At 35.1% G+C, this 20000-nt stretch overlaps 1 protein-coding gene across 2 annotated transcripts in view; it reads right to left on the bottom strand.

Moving 5' to 3' along the window:
- The window catches only part of LOC121410214, a 31904-nt gene extending 11904 nt beyond the window's left edge, over nucleotides 1–20000 (bottom strand). The window contains exons 1-2 of one of the 2 annotated variants that reach the window (XM_041602144.1): nucleotides 19870–20000; nucleotides 6511–7251 (exon numbers count right to left, since the gene is read on the bottom strand). In XM_041602144.1, the coding sequence (XP_041458078.1) occupies nucleotides 6511–7165 (655 nt within the window). In that variant the 5' untranslated portion in view covers nucleotides 7166–7251; nucleotides 19870–20000. The remainder of the gene's footprint in view (nucleotides 1–6510; nucleotides 7252–19869) is intronic. The other variant, XM_041602145.1, reaches the window with a different exon arrangement.

Raw genomic sequence — 20000 nt, 5'->3', positions numbered from 1 at the left:
TTGTGCATTTGTGTCCGCAATTCAGTTGTTTGAAGTCCATGATACCCATGATGACAAGGTTAAAAATAATTAACTTACCTAAAACAAACTATTGCTTTGTAACCTTACCTACAACTTAAATTCAGTACAACATCTTGCTAAATTGCAATAAAATCTAACCATTTAAAAAAGTCTAATATGATGATGAATCACAAGCAAGAGGAAATTATGGCATTATCTCATCATGTGACTACTCAATTAGCACATTTAGGTATTTCCTAAGGGATTTAAATATCAACATGACTTATATTGATACCCTATTTCCTTGCCCTCTTGATTTCTACAAATAATTCATGATTTTAAGAAATGCCAATTTCCATCCATTATGTAGGGGAAGGCGGGGTAAGTTGAGCATAGGGGCAAGTTGAGCCACCAGCCCCAGGCCAATAATGAATGAGTCAGACATTGTGGTGGTGTCATGTATTGATGACCCATAGCATAACCCCTAACCCCACCACATTGTTTCCAACTTTGAAACAAAAACTAGTTTTTTAGAGGGAAAAATATGAATTTCAGCCAAAAAAGTAAAAAAGAGTGTGAAATAGATAAGTGCTTTATAAACACACATGTCTTTAAATATAATAAAGACATGATAACAACATTATTAGTCCAGGTATGGATCTTCATTCTTGTCATAGTCTTTTATATGGTGGATACATAATAAATGTGTGGATACAAAATTATCGCACTGAGTTCGGACTGGGGTAAGTTGAGCCAAACAGCATGGGGCAAGTTGAGCCATGGTAATTCCTATGGTAATGTATCTTAAAAAACAAACAAACCATAAAAATCAATTGAAATGCAGGTTGAAAGGAGCAAATTTACATGACTGCTCTTTTCCTTTTACAGGATGTTAGTATTCATAGAGAATTAGCAAGTGAAAAGACTTTAAGCAAAAAATTGACATGCTGGTTCTCCCCCATACATTTTGTACATAGTTTTTGTGGCTCAACTTACCCCAGAAGGTGGCTCAAACTTACCCCATATATGGGGCAAGTTGAGCCATTTGACATCGTTTTTTTCAAAGGTCACGATGACTTTCAGTGTTGGGGCAGAAAGTTATATATAGGTGGAAAATATTTCAGAAGAATTAAATTTCAAGGCAAGGTACTTATTTAGACAAGATTATTAATCATATCAATTCTAACATGCAAAAAGCAAAAACTGTCACAACTTACCCCGCCTTCCCCTACAGTACGTAAAAGACAAATGAATTAGGGGGTCTAACTCACTGAAATTGATTCAAACATGTCTAGTGATAATATCCTATAACCAGTTGTTACTCTACTTCTCTTAAGTACTGTACATCCATTGTTTTTCTTTATCACGGTGTTTTCTTGTTCTTAAATATCTGCACTTGAATCATTTGAATTATTGTTTTATAAAAATCATCTATTAAAGTTGTTATTAGTATTAGATGGATTGTCATACAAGTCCAGGTCAGGATGGAAAGCTGGTGGGCTACAAAGATTTCTTTTTAATATTAAACTCAATCAACTTTTTGATTTCCAATGTAACCTGAACTTAGCCTTGTAAACATCCTCTATCCATTTTGTCTTTGTGCATTCTGAAAAAATGCTTTTATTAACATGCCAAATAAAATAATCATAATACATTTTCTTTTTTTAATTTTGTGCCACGTAATTCTGTTACAAAATATTTGCATTTAGCTATAGGAATACTATTTTCAAAAGATGGGTCTATTTCCAAGCAAAAAGAATATATGTTTGTGCCCATGTGTATTTATCTGTGTTGGTGATTTTCAATTAAAAAGTTTTGGTTTTGGTCTGGACTGTATTATCATGGGGAGCATTACCAGATTTATAATACACATTTGATAATATGGTATGTTTGAGTAATCATCATTTCTTTGTACTTTCTCTCGAATTAATGCTTTATAGCTTCAATCAGAATCATTTGATGACATCTTGGAGTAAGAGAAAATGCAAATCCAACAAAATAATGAATAAACTATAAATGTATATTTCTTGCAAACTTACATGCATGAGGCATGTCTACCAGGGTTTTTCAAACCCAATCAATGAATTATAAAAATAATTCTCAATAGTCAAATATCAGCAGGTTTAAGCAAAACAAAATATGCATAATGTACAATATGTTGTAAATGTCATCAACATAATGTACCAATACACTTAAATGAGTCCTCAGCACATGATACAATATTACTGTAGGCCTACTATTATACAGTGCAACCAAGAAACAAGGCAAAAGCGATTTTGTGTCTCCCACTTATGAAAATAACCAGAAATATCGTGATTTACAAGGGCACGCAACAGAATTTTATCGAAACTTCATTGTGAAATGACTGGAATGGAATGACACGTGTCATATTAAATATTGACCTGAAAATGACCTTTGACCTTACCATGTGACCTCCCACTGCAGCAAAACATGCAGGTCACCTAAGTATATCTACCATCCAAGATTTGTTGTAAAGTGACTTATGGTTGCGGAGTTAGGTGTCATAAGAGAGCCTTGCATGTAAACTTTAACGTTGACCTAAAAATGATCTTTGACCTTTCCATGTGACCTCGACTGCAGCATCACATGCAGGTCCCCCAAGTCCATCTACCATCCAAGTTTGGTTGAAAAGTGACTTACAATTGTGGAGTTAGGTGTCATAAGAGAGCCTTGCATGTAAACTTTAACGTTGACCTAAAAATGATCTTTGACCTTTCCATGTCACCTCCCGACTGCAGCATAACATGCAGGTCCCCCAATTCCATCGACCATCAAAGTTTGGTTGAAAAGTGGCTTACGGTAGCGGAGTTAGGTGTTATAAGAGAGTCTTGCATGTAAACCATAACGTTGACCTGAAAATGACCTTTGACCTTACCATGTGACCTCTGACTGCAGCAAAACATGCAAGTCCCCCAAGTCCATCTACCATCCAAGTTTGGTTGAAAAGGGACTTACGGATATGGAGTTACATGTATGTGTCATTAGATTTGTGACGGACGGATGATGGACGAGGGACGACAGACGACATTTGGATCCCTAAGTCTCGCCTTCACATCTGGTGGGCAAGACAAAAACGAAACTATAATTCAGGGGGGGGCGTTTCATGAAAGGACTTGTCAGACGTTTTATCCGACAAGTCCCATTTTATCCGACAGTTACCATAGGAACAGTGCCTCTCAGCCAATCAAAATCATGGAAAGATGTCAGATCTGACAACTTGTCTGATAAAAATATTGATGAAACGCTCCCCAGAGCAATTTTTTGACATCATAATCGTAAATTTTCTTCATGAGATGTACATCAATTAAAAGATAATATGCTTCCCTCTTTCATTTGAAGTCCATCTCAACATTTAAAATGCATGCATGACTGAGTTTAATGGAAAGTGGTGAGTTGCACAAATTACGATTTTAAATGAGTTTTTAAGGGTATTACTGCACTATCTATTCGTAAAACAAAGATCATAACTTAAACATCCATTTTTTTTCTTCTTTCACATGAGACCTTGTGCATACATGATTGACGCATGGTCAAGAAAAGTTGCATGAAAAAATGCTTTATTTCTACCTATTCAACTATTATAGTTTTTTTTTTCTGGGATGCACTGTACATTGAGATGTAAGAAGTGAAGATGTTGCTCAGTCTCTGTCATTACTTTTGAATATAAAATGCAATTATACTCATATGGGTTTGAATACGAGCTCATGCAAATTAGTATGTAAATTATTTAGTAAATTGCTATATATGCATGATCATGAAATATAGTGTGTTCATTAGGGATACTCAACCTAAAAATAAGGAACTTGACATGAGAGAAAAAATACAGGAACTGGTCAATAAAAAATTGAACAAAACACAATTCTGATAATAAAAGAAAACAAATGAACTCTTCATTAAGGAAAATGAAACCTTTTGAACAAGCTTGCAAGCGCGAAACAGAAAAATGAAGAAATCAATCAAAGAGAGTTTGAGAAATATCAAACCAAAGATAAGAAAGTTATGAGCATTTGAATGCTGAGATCACTAATGATGTAAAAGTATTCCTATTGGCAATGTGACCAACATGCACAATTTCATTGTACAAATCCCTATAAATGACAGGTACTTTCCAACGTATTCAAATTTCAAACTTTTATTGAGTCTGTCGAGAGATCTGGGGGGAGTACATAATGGAAGTTTCATAAAATATATCGTGGACAAAAATTTGTACTATCATTAGAATGAGCAAAAAAGTTTATTTGGGGATATATCTTTGAGGGGGGGGGGGGTTGTACTTGTGTGACATCACAAATCTTAGTCACAACATCAACAGGATCTCTCTGGCATTAGTGAGTGACAACTGACATTCAATATCTTTCTTCGTATCATTTGTACAATTCTTCCTTAAACTTTTATTTATCTTATTCTTTGATTTTCTTTATTTTCATACAAGATAATGTGTTCCGAGGGTTTCACTTTCATTCTCCTTTAATCAAAATTGTGATCAATCAAGCACAAAGTGGCATAATTATGTGAGTCCATCTTCCACTCAAATAGCAATTATCTAATAAGAATTTTATTAAATATTATGATATCCCATAGTGAATTAAAAAACAAGTGGAGCACCTCTGGCAGTCTTACCTGCATCACACAATTCATAGCAGCAGCGCGGATTTTGAAAACTACTATGAAATAATCATTCACAAAAAAATACCATGCATATGATGACCTAATACATTCATTGACAATAAATGACATTTGACCTTGATCATGTGACCGAAGACTTGTCAGTGATACTTGATTATCCCTATATCAACAATTCATAAACTATAAACTTTAAAAGTTATGACAGCAATCTAATAATTACCTCTAAAATGGACAAAGTTTGATGACCTTAAATGACCTTTGACTTTGGTCATGTGACCTGAAACTCACGAGATGTTCAGTGATACTTGAATGCTCTTATGTCCAAGTTTTATAAACTAGATCCATACACTTTCAGAGTTATGATGGTTATTCAAAAACTTAACCTTCGATTAAGATTTGGCGTTGACACCGCCGCTACCATCTCACTCTGCTGTACAGGTGAGGCAAAAACCTGATTTAATTTTTCTTACATCAAAGCTTTAAAATGGGAAAGAATATTCCCCAGAACTTTCAGACTTCATAAATTTCTTATTGTCAATAAAATTTAGAATTTGTTCAATATGTACATGTAATATTGATCTGTCATTAAACCATTCTCTCTTTTATTTATCAACTTTTTCAGGATGTTCATCCCTATAAATGCCATGAGATGTTTAATGTTCAACAGTGATCTAACTTGTACAGTGCATGTACACATGCTAGTAAGTAGGCCTACAGTATTTTGAATATGAATGGAAAACAAACATTTGGAAGCATGTCAGTGAATAAATTGCAACAATTTTTTTTACAAATGAACTATGAGGAAATGTTTGAATCTTATGATGGATATACCATCAAACAAAATAATGGAAACGGAATTGAACAATAATTGAAATGGTAAGAATAATTTCTCTGGGATGGCAGAGAAAATAATTATTGAAAACTCAACTCTTGTCAATGGTAGCATTTCCCATGCAATTCTTTCCCATGTCACCCTAGGGTTTCATGCTTAACCCCACATGCCAGTATCCAAGTCAGTGGTCAAATGTCCATTATACTCTTCATCATCCTCATCTTCAAGCTAGATTTATCAATTATGATTCTCCAAATTTAATAAAAAAAGGCTTGATATATGATGTGAACTCTGAATTTTAATGTAAAATGAATGAACTACAAACAAAATGAAACTAAAGAATGAAACAAGTGGCATGCCAACCAAAAATGCCTTCAATGAAACACAAGTTAGTGTCAAAGTGGGAACAAAACCTTAAATGGTAAGATATTTGTGTATTTTGTGGAAGCTATTTATTTTTTTCTTTGGACATTTCACCACAAGGTAAACCTCACACCAGAATGTGACAAATCCTTTTCATCAAAAAGGAGAAAACTTTGTGTGAATAGGATGCAATACTAAAATAAAGTAATAAATCAATCACTGTTGATTAACCATTAAAAAAATTACTGATAAAAAAAGAGAGGAAGGCTAAAATAAAAGTAACCCAGTAGAAATGAATGTTAATTTACTGAAACAAAATATATAACTATGTATAAAAATAGCTCCAATTGCTTCATATGCATGTCCTTTTTCAAGTACAGGTTTATAAAGGGGGGGGGGTCTTTAAAAATAATAGTTTTGTAGGAAATGGAAGAGTTTAAAACAACTTCTATCATCTACATGATGAAAATAAATATTGCCTTTTTTCAAAACAATTCATTTTTTTCTGAATGATTTTTTTTCTCTAGCGCTGTATCATGCAATAATTACGATTCTACTTTTCTTTTGTCAAAATGCTCTAGCTTGGTCTACAATCTTTCCGATAACCTTCTACCTATAAAAGGTTTTGTCACATCCTGCCAAGACTCCAAAGGGGGTGGTTTACCTACCCCATGGCATCATCCGACTGGTGGTGGGGTAAGCAGGAGATGTTGCCCCTGAGGTGGACTGGGAGGAACCCACACTCTGACGAATTTTCTCTAGGAGATCATCAGCAACATACGATACCATTTCCCCTTCCCTGGTAAGCGTACCATGAAGAGGTAAGGAGCCCATGGCTGACCCCACAGGGTCCTCTCGAGGTGAAAAACGCTCCACAGATCCAGTCGCTTCCACATCTGAAAGTTCTGCAATAGACGATGATCTTCGTTTGAGCTTCACCATTGGTTCTGGAATGTCTATGTGAAGATCATCTAATTGTTTTGAGATATCAGAAAGCTTTTGGTCACTACCAATGGCACAATCTATATGTTCCACATGTTTCCCACTACCTATGCTATCACTGTCTCCATAATCCAGGAAGGCATCATCTTCATCAGGCTCTTTAGGTTGCTTCTGAGTTCTGAGGATATTCATTGCTGCTTCTGCTAAAGGATCAGTATCCAGTCTCCTTTCTCCATCTGCTACAGTATGATCTTTATCCATCTTTTCCCCATCCCATATATCACTTTGCATATTAGTTTTTAGTATTGGGTCATCTGTACTCTGAGCACCTTCAGCTTCTCCTCTGGCTGGTAGAGGATCAGATGACTCTGATTCATCCATTGTCTAAATCTTTCTTCATTAAAGGGTCAAACACCATCAAAACACATCAGCACATCATTTGTATCTTCATTGTGTGATAAATGGACCTGCAACATAAAAAAAATGATATCATTCATTAAATTCATTCACAAATGCACATTGAAGAAGGAATTCGTGGACAAGAACAAATAATATTCTCTCAAAGTGAAACAATAATAAAAGAATGACATTAGTAAGGCTTAAATCCTATCTCTGCCAAAATAATATCACTTCATATCTGACAATATCAGCTTTTACAATTTGTGAGACAACTACAGTAAAGTTGAATCAGGTTTTTCCCCAGTGTGTGATAAAAAGGGTTATGAATAATTACAACATGTTAATCCAGCTTCATAGGATTAGTTTAGGTTCAACTTATTGGTTCATGGTAGGATCTATCTTATGAAATACTTAAAGGTCAAGTCCACTCAGAAAATAGTTGATTTGAATTGATAGAGAAAAAAACAAGCAAACATAACACTGCAAATTTCATCAAAATCGGATGTAAAATAAGAAAGTCATGATATTTTTAAATTTCACTTATTTTTCACAAAACAGTTAAATGCACAACTCAGCGATATGCAAATGAGAGAGTCCTTCACTCACTAATTCTTTTGTTTTTTATTGTTTAAATTATACAATATTTCAATTTTTACAGATTTGACAATAAGGACCAACTTGACTGAGCCATATAGTATTAAACAAGTGGAATCCCTCTGGCGGTCTCACCTGCATCACGCAATTCAATATAGCAGCAGTGCTGACTTTGAAAACTACTATAAAATACTTATCACAAAAAACACCCTTCATATAATGATACAATGCTACATTCATTGACCTTTGACCTTGGTCATGTGACCTGAAACTCGCACAAGATGTTCAGTGATTCTTGATTACTCTTATGTCCAAGTTTTATGAACTAGACCAATATACTTACAGAGTTATGATGATAATTCAACAGATACCCCCATTATGGCCAAACTTCATTGACCTTTAACATTGGTCATGTGACCTGAAATTCGCACAGGATGCTCAGTGATACTTGATTACTCTTATGTCCAGGTTTAATGAACTAGACCAATAAAGGTCAAAGTTATGACGGTAATTCAACAAATACCCCCAACTTGGCCAAAGTTCATTGACCCTAAATGACCTTTGACCTTGAATCATGTGAACTGAAACTTGCACAATATGTTCAGTGATTCTTTACCCTTTTTACACAGGATTTTCTTAACCCCGGACTATCGCTAACCCCGTACTATCCTTAACCCCGTACTATTTTTTTTCCTTTTCACACATGCCAAATTGTTATTGCTAACCCCGGACTAGTGGTTTTTGTCGATCATTCGTAGTACAAGTACTACACTCGTACATTTTTTACACACGCTACAATTTCCTTAACCCCGTACTATAGGTGGGGCCAAATTGCCATTTAGCCCCACCTATAGTACGGGGTTAAGCTTAGCCCACTTTCGTTTTACACTAGCGATCTTAACCCCGCACTCTCGCTCTTAGCACCGCAATTGCTGGGATAACCCTGCTTTTTTGCAGGGCCAAATAATCCCATACTAAAGGTGGGGTTAGCCCACTTTGCAAAAATGGCCATTTAGCCCCATGTTTTTCATAAATTTTATTGTTTTCTGTCTCTAAACCTCTAAATTTTTAGTTGTTCTGATGATACCAAAGAAAATTTAAAATTCAAATGAAAACGTGAATGAAAGTGGCAAAGAAAAATCACTTTTTTATTCAAAAGAGATTGGATTAATTTCAGTTTGCTTGCAAAAGGTGTTAGGTCCACAATGATAATTTTTTCAAAAAACAAAAATTGAAGACGGGTAGATTTCTTTTATACCCAAAATTGCTTTAAAATCCAAATAGATTTTATACAAGAAACAATCAATATATCAGCTTAATAAAGAATATATCTAAGGGCTTCAAATGTACACCATAAATTATTTTAACTCTATGATGGTTACAGAAAAAAATCCACCTTGAATAAGACCATCGCAAGCGTTCCAATTTACCCCATATACGGGGTAAGTTGGAACATGGTATGGGGTAGGTTGGTACACTGCTTGGTCAATTAAGAATTATACTAAAACTACTTACAACTGTAATATTAAATGGTTTTAGCCAATTGCTTTATTCTTTTCAAGTTCAAATATCAAAGGTGTGTTTTCTGATTTGTTGAACTTTATGTTTCTATTTTACAACCACTTACCCAAGCCAACTGTATAGTAGAATTCTGTGTATTTGTGTGCATTTCATTTTACATACATTAGCAATTTCATGTACTTCTGCATCACAATTACACGACAAAACTTAATTGTTTATATTTTCTAAATTGATTAATTATGCAAATAAGCATATGAAATTTGTCCTAAATTTGTTTTGGGGGTATTTAGCTAGTAGAATGCTAATTTTTGGTGAGAGTATCAATTTTTGCATTTATAACAAAGTAACTACAAAAATATTGCAAAAATAAAACTTCTTATATTTTTTTTTCAATTTGTATTTCTTGTGTTTTTTATTGTCTTTTCCGATGAAAGTTGTCGAGACCCTTTTGCTATCATAAATAAGATAAAATAAATCCATTTGAACCAACAAACGTAAAAATAATCATACATTTATGATTTTTGGTTGAAGCACAATTTGCATTGACCTTATACATGGGATCAAGATTTTGAGCAATTTCGGGTCCGAAATTCAGGTACAAAAGGTTGGGTAACTTCGATACCGCACACACGAGCATCGCAAATTTGACACCAAGACACTAAAAAATTTTGTATGACAGATTAGTGACACAATCTGTCAGGGGGCTTAAATTGAGCACCCCCCTGTTTGATAAGGGTTAATATTGCATTAGGGGCCTACAATAGGCCTTAAATGCAAACTCAGACCTAACTGAGAAACAAAACAAGCATGGCTTACAATAAATGTTCAAAAATTGAGTGAAATACTGTAAACATTTTTTTTTCTCATATCCAATTTTTTATTCATAATTATATTTGAGGTAAGTTGGAACATGTTCCAAATAGCCCCTTCAATTTCATTCCAACTAACCCCAGAGGCCCCTTTGACATTAATAAGCTTACAGCACAAAAAAGGGACTTTACCATGGCGTATTAATAACCTTATTTTGTAACTTGGTATAGGTGTCTATTATACTCCCAAACTGGCCAACTTGATCTATAAACTTCTCTGAGATAATCAAACATTTATGAAAGAGAAAAAAATTACTCAGAAGGTGAAAAAACAAAAATTCCTTTCTAACTTCAGAAAATTACAATGTTTCAACTTACCCCGCGTTCCAACTAACCCCAATCACCCCTACATCCTTACACTATGATGAATGGAGCATTCAATTGCTGAGAAAGTTATATTATGAATAATTCATTTCATGACTAAAAAATCACTTGTGGATGTTGAGATGGTACCAACGGGATATCAAATTCAATAGTTTGTGAAAGTAATCAATAAAGGTTTTCTTTGTAAAATGATGATAACTAAACATTTTTTTATGATTCTAAACATCATCAAAGTATAGTGTAACGTAAATTGTTTAAATCTTTAGATACCGAAACATACAATTTGACAAATTCTATGCATAAATTAGAAATAGAATTTATCAAAATGTTGATAATGGTCTGAAAAGAACGAATACAAGTCCAGTTATGGATGGCCTGACGCGGTACAATCTTTATTGATTTTAATTATTTTACTATTTCCAAATGAATGCTTTTGAGGCGTTTTACTAAGTTTTTATGGTTTCTATGCAATACCAGCGAAAAAATACACGGGGGTGGCAGGCAAATTCGCCCCGGAAATGCCTAAAGTAGCCCTCGAAATCATCCAAAATCATGCTTAATGTCGCCCCCGAAATTATTGCCGAGCGATAACAACTCAGAGGCCCACGAGCACCATACATGTATGCTCGAGCTCCGCTTACCATTTTAAAAATAATCAAAAATCCGCACTCAAAATCATGAAGCCTTGGAAATGTTGCGAGGAGCACAGTCTCAAATTCCGAAGTTGCGTCTTTTTTACCTGTACCACGTTTTTCCATACACATGGTATGAAAAAAAATCAACGCAACGGTCGGGATACGGTTGCATGAAAAGGGGGTCCATTTTGACTACCACCATGTGCAATTTCTAATGCACATTTTTCCTTACAGATATCACAATTCTGTGATAAACTAATTTGAATTACACAGGAAATAAATCCCAGTCTAGAAACTTCGTATTGGTGAGTTGTCATTCTGCTTTGCTTATCAAAATGGCCTAGTAACATCTAAAACAACTTATCTTATTTGCTTATTAAAACTTAAAAATCATTTGTTTTATTTTTCTGGGGGATGAGGCAACTGTTGATGAGGTAAATATCAGACAATAAATCATCACACAAAGCTCCATCTTTGTTTGATGCCTGCTATAGGCCTACAGGCCTGCTCCAGGTTACATAACGCCGAACGTCAAATGCCGAACACCGAACATTTTTCCTGCTTTTAAATCCAGATATATTCATGCAAAATCTGTAAAATAAGCACCAAAAACATGCGGATGTCGCACCTTATATCTGTAAACTGAATATATGTGCATTTCGAGAACGGATTGTGAATATAACTGCTGATTCTGTTGGATTCTCATCTAAACCCGGAACAGCCTTATTTGGTACCTGAGCGAGACCTTAGTCCCATCTGTACTTTATTTTGGAGGAGACTCGTCATAGCAATACCAACTATATCAACATTGTACAGGTACTGATTCTTGTATAGGCCTATCTACTTCCCCTTCTCTTACGACGGTCAACATATGAGATTTATTTGCTGCATATACTTTATTAACAACTTTATTAAGCTTCAAAAAAGTAGTAGAAAGCGTTGAAGTTGAACGAAAGCGACGCGCTATGATCAATACTGACTTACTAAGCCTATAAGTCCTGTATCATCTTACTAAGAACTAGCATACTAGCAAGATTATAGTTGGTTGCATGATAGATATCTTCACTTCAAAATCAGAAGTATCTAACATATTTCTTATACTGGGAATTTCAATGTTGTGATATTGAACTGAATTATTCAAACCCTGCCCAGAATTGATTTCTTCAATTAAGTAAGAGTCAGATAACATGGCGGACGATGATGTTACGAAGGAGTTTAAAACAACAAGGAGTTGATTGGAACCATTAATCTAACGATTAAAGATGCTTTACATAAAGAATTTTGGAAGGTGCTTGATCGGCTTGACGAACAGCAGGGAAAAATCATTGATTTGGAGCTTGAGAATCAGTCCCAAGCCAAGGAGATTTCCCATCTGAAGAATCTTATTGAAACTCAACAGAGCGTGATCGGCAATCTTCAGCTCTCGTCGGATTCCCTCGAACAATATTCAAGAAGGAATTGTTTACAGTTTTTCAGAACCGCCGAGTGTGAAAACGAGTCCACCGACAAGCTCATTTGTGACATCGTGAATGACCAACTTGTAGTTGCAATGCCAACAGAAGCAATTGATCGCTCCTATCGGATAGGCAACAACAAGAAGGCGTCGTCAAACAAGGAGAGCAGTCAAGCGAAAAAGTGGCCGAGACCTATAATCTGTTAAATTTGTATCATATAGAATTCGCAGTCAAGTCATGGTAAATCGACACCGGCTGAAAGGCACTGGAATCATCTTCAAGAGGACTTCACAAAAAACAATTGCTATCTCCTGAGTCGGACTTCCAAGCATCCTCGTGTAGAAGCAGCATGGAGAAGTGACGGTCAAGTGATCGCCAAAGTCAAAACCAACAATGGCAAGACCATAAACAGAGTGATTCATAGCGATTCCAACTTGTCATCCCTCTGAACAAAACATGCGACATATCCTTCGCGTTTGTGTCTGTATTTTATTGTACTACTTCAGACTTTTTAGACTTTTTGTTCCCATATTGGATACCCCCGTCCTTTTTAGTCATCCCTTCTTAAATATCACCCTATAACATACCAGTAAGATACCCTTGTTGTACCTGTAGTAAGACAGTGAGAAACAATCAAAACGCAATGAAATGTACGGAATGTAACATGTGGGCGCATTTGAAATGCACTGATGCTTGTTTAGACTTTTTTAGATCCTCAAGGGAATGGTTGTGCAATAAATGTATATTGGAGAAATTATCTTTTGTTGACTCTTTTAATCTACACATAGATGAAAATGCGCCTGATTCTATAACAAACGATGATGTTATGCATGTACATGATAGCGTGATTACAAATTCAACTGAAATTATGAAGTCCAATCTGAAAAACACAAAGGGTTTGAAAGTAGCTCATCTGAACTGTATATCACTTTTAAAATATTTTGATGAGATAAAACAGTTTGTTATTGATGCAGATCTAGATGTAATGACACTCAGTGAGATTCACTTATGTTCTTATGTGGATGATAGTGAAATCGCTATCGCAGATTACTCGTTCGTAAGACGTGATAGAGATCACTTTGGAGGAGGAATAGCAACCTACATGTACTTGAAAAGCAATATTCAATTTATGATAAGGGACGATCTAATCATGAGTGATAAACTGGAAATGTCAATACTAGAGATTAGACAAAAGAAACAAAAATCTTTCCTCATTGTAAACTGGTATCGTCCACCAAAATCTTGTAATGACTATGAACTCGTCATGAATATAATAGATAGGCCTAATCTTTGTATTGATTACTACATACTAGGTGATATTAAATGTGACGTTTTGAGTCAGAGTAAATCATGGCAAACTCTGAAGTTATTGGATATCATGGATTCATTCAATTCTAAACAGTTAATAACTGAATATAAACGTGTAACTCCAACTTCGTTTACAGCAGTCGATCTTATTTTTACCAACAATATAGATAAATGCACTCAAAGTGGACTGGAGTTATTCATATTTCACTTTCGGATCACTATATGATTTTCTGTGTAATTGGTGACCCTCAAGAAACTCACAGATACAAAGTAAATCGTAATTTTAAGGATTTTTCTGAAGAACTGTTCACTCATGATACAAGCCGGATATGCTGGGATCCTGTCTATCAGAGTGAATGCCCGCAAGAATCCTACGATAAATTTAGCTCTTTGTTACGAAGAGTCATTGATCAGCATTCCCCCATACGCAAAAAGAGAATAAAACAAAAAGATCCCCCTGGATCAACCAGAGACGTAGTAGAGATCGTTTAAAAATAAAGCCAGAAAAACAGGCACTCAAGCAGATTGGATCTCGTACAAACGAGAGCGTAATGAGGTCACATCCCTCATCCGATTAGAAAAGCGTAATTTTCTAACTAAAAACATTGATCAAAATAATCCTAAGGGAATTTGGAACTCTCTAAAATACTTGACTCCCAACAAGAAAAATAGATCTCCTATTTCAGGCATCTTGATAAATGAAGAAAGACTTGAAAAAGAATCTCTGGCAAATGCCTTCAATGACTTTTTTAGTGATATAGGTATCAAAATTCAGAGTGAAATCACTAATCCTAATCCATGTACTCTCTCGGATTTTAGGATAGCCAAGTCACGGTTTTGTTTTGAAACCGTTACTGTGTCAGGTGTTATGAAGATCATCAAGTCGATGTCAGGTGATAAACTGACTGGCCCTGACACAATACCAGTAAAATGTATTTCATGTAATGCTCAAGATATTGCAGCTCCTTTAACATATATTTTGAACATTTCACTGAATACAGGTAAAATTCAAAGCCAATGAAAGTTTGCCAGGGTAACATCCATCTTTAAAGGAGGGGATAAAAATAATTTATAGACCGATTTCTGTTCTTTCTGTATTGGCTAAGATAATGGAAAAGATGGAATACATGTATGACCAGGTATACAAATACTTTGTCATCAACAGAGTAAACATTTATAAATATCTCGGGATTTACATTGATGAAAACCTTAGTTGGAACAAACAAACAGACCATGTTATATCAAAAGTTGTGAAAAGTCTCTATTTACTAAAAAGAATAAGACCCATTATTAGTCAAGCAACTGCTATGATTTTCTACAAATCTGCTATAAAGTCACAATTTGATTACTGTTCCACTGTATGGGGAAAAACTTCCCAAACTAATTATAAGAAATTGCAAACATTACAAAATAGAGCATTGAAAACTGTATTACAGGTTGACCATCTAATCCATCGAAACTCCTTTATTCTTCGCTTAAAGAGAAATTCCAGTAGTTGCAGTAAACACTGATTTCATGAGAACGTATGTAAAACAAGGCTTAATTGTCAGTATATCATCGAGGATCTAGATCTGGTACAGTTAAATTAACTGAACGTTGTGAAATCTTGAAATCTACGCTGAAAAATGTTCACACTGAAGATCACCAACACAGATAGGCACACGTGGGACAGTGTATTATTATTGCTGGAATAAAGACCTGACGGAAGTGACCGAATCCGCGCTTATTTTGCTTATTTCTCATCAATTACACAATTTCTTCCAGAATCCTTTGGCACATATTTTTTATTCATACAAACAGACACTTGGGTGGCCATTATATTAGATTAGAAACTGTAAAAAGTCATTTTACTATCGTTACCAAAACTGGAATTTATCTTTAATATGGATAATCTAAAAATCTGTTGGGCCAAACACTTGGCCATTGCCATGTTTAAATCTGTACATTGTCTGGCCCACCATATCCTAGTGATATATTTATTTCCTGTAAATCTACATACAAAACACGGTCTGGAAATGATCAACTGGCCTTGAACTGCCCCAAAACTGAGTATGGCATAAGACATTTCTTGTTTCAAGCCGGAAAGCTATGGAACAAGTTAGTATCGTACATCCCTCCTGAAACTTCTCTTACTACATTCAAGATAAAGCTTCGGACAACATCAGCTCAACACTTACATGTAATATATCCCCCCTTTATACTGCATGCTACCCCACCATCCCCGACCCAATTTTTTTTCCTTCTTTTTCCTTTTTAATTGTATAAGTTGTAATTTGTACCCTTTTGTAGTCATATAAAGTTATTTTGTATAAGATTGATTTATGTTTTCTTTTATATATGTTTTTAAACGTGTACACTGGACCCCTCAGAAGAACAGCCTGTGGCTGAAGAGGGTCATCCAGCCCACGAATGGAGAATAAATAAATAAATAAAATCTATTTTACAAGGCCGGTGGGAGGCTCATGAACGCACGTACGCATTGCATTGGCGCTTGTATTAGCTAGCCAGTCTGAGTCTGTCTCTCTGCCAGAGCTCTGGGGGACAATTCACTTAGTAAAGGCCTTAATGATGGTGATTTTCTGTTTCAGTCAGAGTTTATATTTCGGGTATATAATTCAAAACTGCCAAAAAAGTTTGAAGATTTCTTCATTGTCATGTACATTTAAGTTATTAATGAGTTCATTCTCACCAAATTTAGACTCCCCATAGAGAAATGCAATTTTCATAGAGATCTGCATTTTCAAAGAACTTCAGGAAAAGTTAGGGTATGTGGGCATTTATTACATGGCTGAGTACAGGTTATTGTACTAGAATAGATGAGTAGAAATTAGATATTAAATTAATCTATATCCAAGTTCAACCCACAGTCACACCCACACAAACACACCCACATCCAAGATTCTAAGCATGAAAAATAACTTTAAAAATCATACAATATCAAACAATAAGTAATAATTCATTAATAAGTGAACATGTATTCCTCAAAATACAAAAACGTAGCATCTGAAAAGAGCCCCCAAAATCCAAAAAGTAGCCCCCGAAAGGTAGATATGGAGCCCCCAAAATTTTACTAAAAATTGAAAATTGAGCCCCCGAAAAAAATTTATTAATTTTTTTCCCTGTGCAATACAATTATTATTGAATGATCTACATGTATCCCACTTTTTTGCGATATTTCAACTTCTATGATTGATTATAATTATGATTATTATTATAATTTTCAAATTTCGAGGAACTTTTGCAGGTCATAGTCTACCAACATGATGCCAATACGTCATTAAGAAAGAAGAATGTATGACAGGTTTGGAGGTGTCATACATATTAAGCCAAGTTGTTGTCCCCGATCTTGGCAAAGCGGGCTTTGGACAAGTAGCTCCAATTGAGTCAAGAAGTGATGGTGTCTATAAATGGGCCCCGGGGTGAACTTCTTTAAATTAAAACCTTTTTGTAGATGAAGATTTGGGTCCAGTCTTTAAAAAAAAATTCAGTTCTCTCCGGTGAGCAATAAGATCCATTAGGCTATCAGAAATTATCTTGTAGTATATTTAAATTTTAATCTAACTTTAGATCTAGATCTACTCCATTCATCAATCAATCAATAAAAAATTTACAAATTTTTATGCAAAAAATGTGGAGATAGTGACTAATGACAGTGACTGTCAGTAGGTAGGACCATAGACTTTAGAAAGCTTTTAATTTGTCATGTAAAATACAAAAAAATTATCCTCAAATCCTAAGATGTAATAAAAAATTACTCAAAAGTTAAAGAAATTCCATATAACTTCTGAAAAAGTAGCAAAATAGATCGTTTTTATAGAATGTATGCACAAAAAAATACATAAAAGAAATTGTACCTCACTTAGCTATAGAATTGGCATACAAGTTTCTTTAGGATAGTTCAGTAGTCATGAAAATATTGACAAAAGATCAGGAAATTTATCACCGTTAGCACCCGTTCTTAACTTAACAAGCATCACGATATCATCAATTTGCAAGCAGATCTCATAAAAAATGTGAGTTAAATGTGGTACTGACTGATTCTATAGCATTTTTCCATCAATCTGATATAAATATCTCACCTTTTGAGCTTGAGTTTTTGTCAAGTCCACCCCAGAAAATGTTGATTTGAATCAATAGAGAAAAATTCAAGCATAACACAGAAAAATTCAAGCATAACACAGAAAATTTCATCAAAATCAGATATATAAGAAAGTTATGGCATTTTAAAGTTTTGCTTATTTTTCACAAAATAGTTATATGTAAGTCAGCAACATGCAAATGAGAGTCAATGATGTCCCTCACTCACTTTTGGTTTTTTATTGTTTGAATTACTAGTACACAATATTTCAATTTTCACAAATTTGAAAATAGGAATCAACTTGATTGAACCATAACATATTAAAAACAATGGTAATTCCACATATTCAGAGAGGAACAAAACTTTCTTTCACATGACAAAGAGGGGTAAATTGAAATAATCCATATTTGATAAAATACAAAAGAAATAGTGAGTGGATGATGTCATCAATTCCCTCTTTTGCATACAGACCAGGATGTGCATATAAGAGTTTTGTGAAATTAAGCAAAATTTAAAAATGTAATAACTTTCTTATTTTTACATCCAATTTTGATGAAATTTTCAGAGTTGTGTTTGTTGGATTTCTCTCTAATAATATACAACTTTTTGTTTGGGACGACTTGTCCTTTAAATCTCCACAAAACTTTGGTCCGCAAAATTAGGTCACACTTTTTCAGAACTGATTTTTCAGCACAGCGCGCACTCATTGAGTGGAATAGGATTTTGAGATCACGGTACCAGCGAAACCCCTTAACCCATCAATAAGTTTATAGTTTAGGATCTTGCCATCAATGCGATTGCTATTATTTGAATCGGTGTTTTAATAAAATATGCACAACAAACAATTGTCCATAGACTGTGTACAACAGATAGATCGTCTCCACACAGCGATTCGGAGACCGCTGTTCGATCAATCGCGCAGATCACGTCATGACCACATGGTCCAAAAAATAATTCCTTTGGACTGTGTGCGGAAGTATCGATAGCGATATCCGGTCATGTTGTGTACGCAGGAAATGGTCTTGGTTGGTGATCGGATCGCTCCGGCATCGATCAAAAATTATCAGAACGCTGCAATTTCATGCATGTACACGCGACGCTCCGAAACCCAGAAGCTAATTGACTTGCACGTTGCGATAGACTACAAATTCCAACGAACACGATGCCTTATAGACGCTAATTTGTAAGATTTTGACGGAAAAGCAAGAAGTAATCGAAATTCCCTTACATGTGCGATATCGGTGAGAAAATAGATCCTCCGAGAATACCTTTCATAATTCATATAAAATATAGGAAAGTGAAATTCAAGGTCGATTTTGATACGAGGTGATATGATAGAGAATTGCACTTGTTTTTGGAATACTGTGTGGGGAAATGGAAGGTTTGCACTGCGTATGCTTACTATATTTTCATTCATAAATCGGCTCGCCACAGTGGCAATATGAGGTCATGTAATTAGCAAAAATGTACACGACCGCTACGTTCACGCTCAGCTCCGGCGGCCGCTATCCGTGGCGTTGTACACAATTGAATTGTTCACTGTGCTAGGTGTGATTCTAATAATCCCCACTATTGGATTTGGGGACTATATCACGATTATGCCGTAGTGATTTACTCATGTGCAATTTTTACTTTGCCATAATAGTCAACACTTTGATTGTCGGCATCAACGGCTGATCACGGAAACGTGATATCGCCTATTCGTTTGCATGCATAAGAAATCGCACGCACCACTAGCACTGACTGTATCTCATTTGAGTATCCTACTACCGTAGTAGTAACGTCGCCGTACTGAGTCTAGCTCAGTGGATTCCACATTCCACAAATGGAACCAGTAAAAAAACAAATACGATGTGAAGTACTCTACCCTTATTCAACTTATTATAAATTTTCATGAATTTACCCGAATAGTACATCACCGCCTCACTCTCGAGCTCTCACAGTTGCGTTTTCACAGTTCAAAACAAGACTCTAGTCAGAATCCTTCTTTCGCCATCGTCTTTTTCCTATGGAACGCCAGATATTGCAAAAAAA

The sequence above is a fragment of the Lytechinus variegatus genome, chromosome 3, assembly GCF_018143015.1.
Source record: "Lytechinus variegatus isolate NC3 chromosome 3, Lvar_3.0, whole genome shotgun sequence".
Taxonomy (NCBI): domain Eukaryota; kingdom Metazoa; phylum Echinodermata; class Echinoidea; order Temnopleuroida; family Toxopneustidae; genus Lytechinus; species Lytechinus variegatus.
The sequence above is the reverse complement of the archived record's forward strand: the minus strand, read 5'-3'. Positions and strand labels throughout refer to the sequence as shown.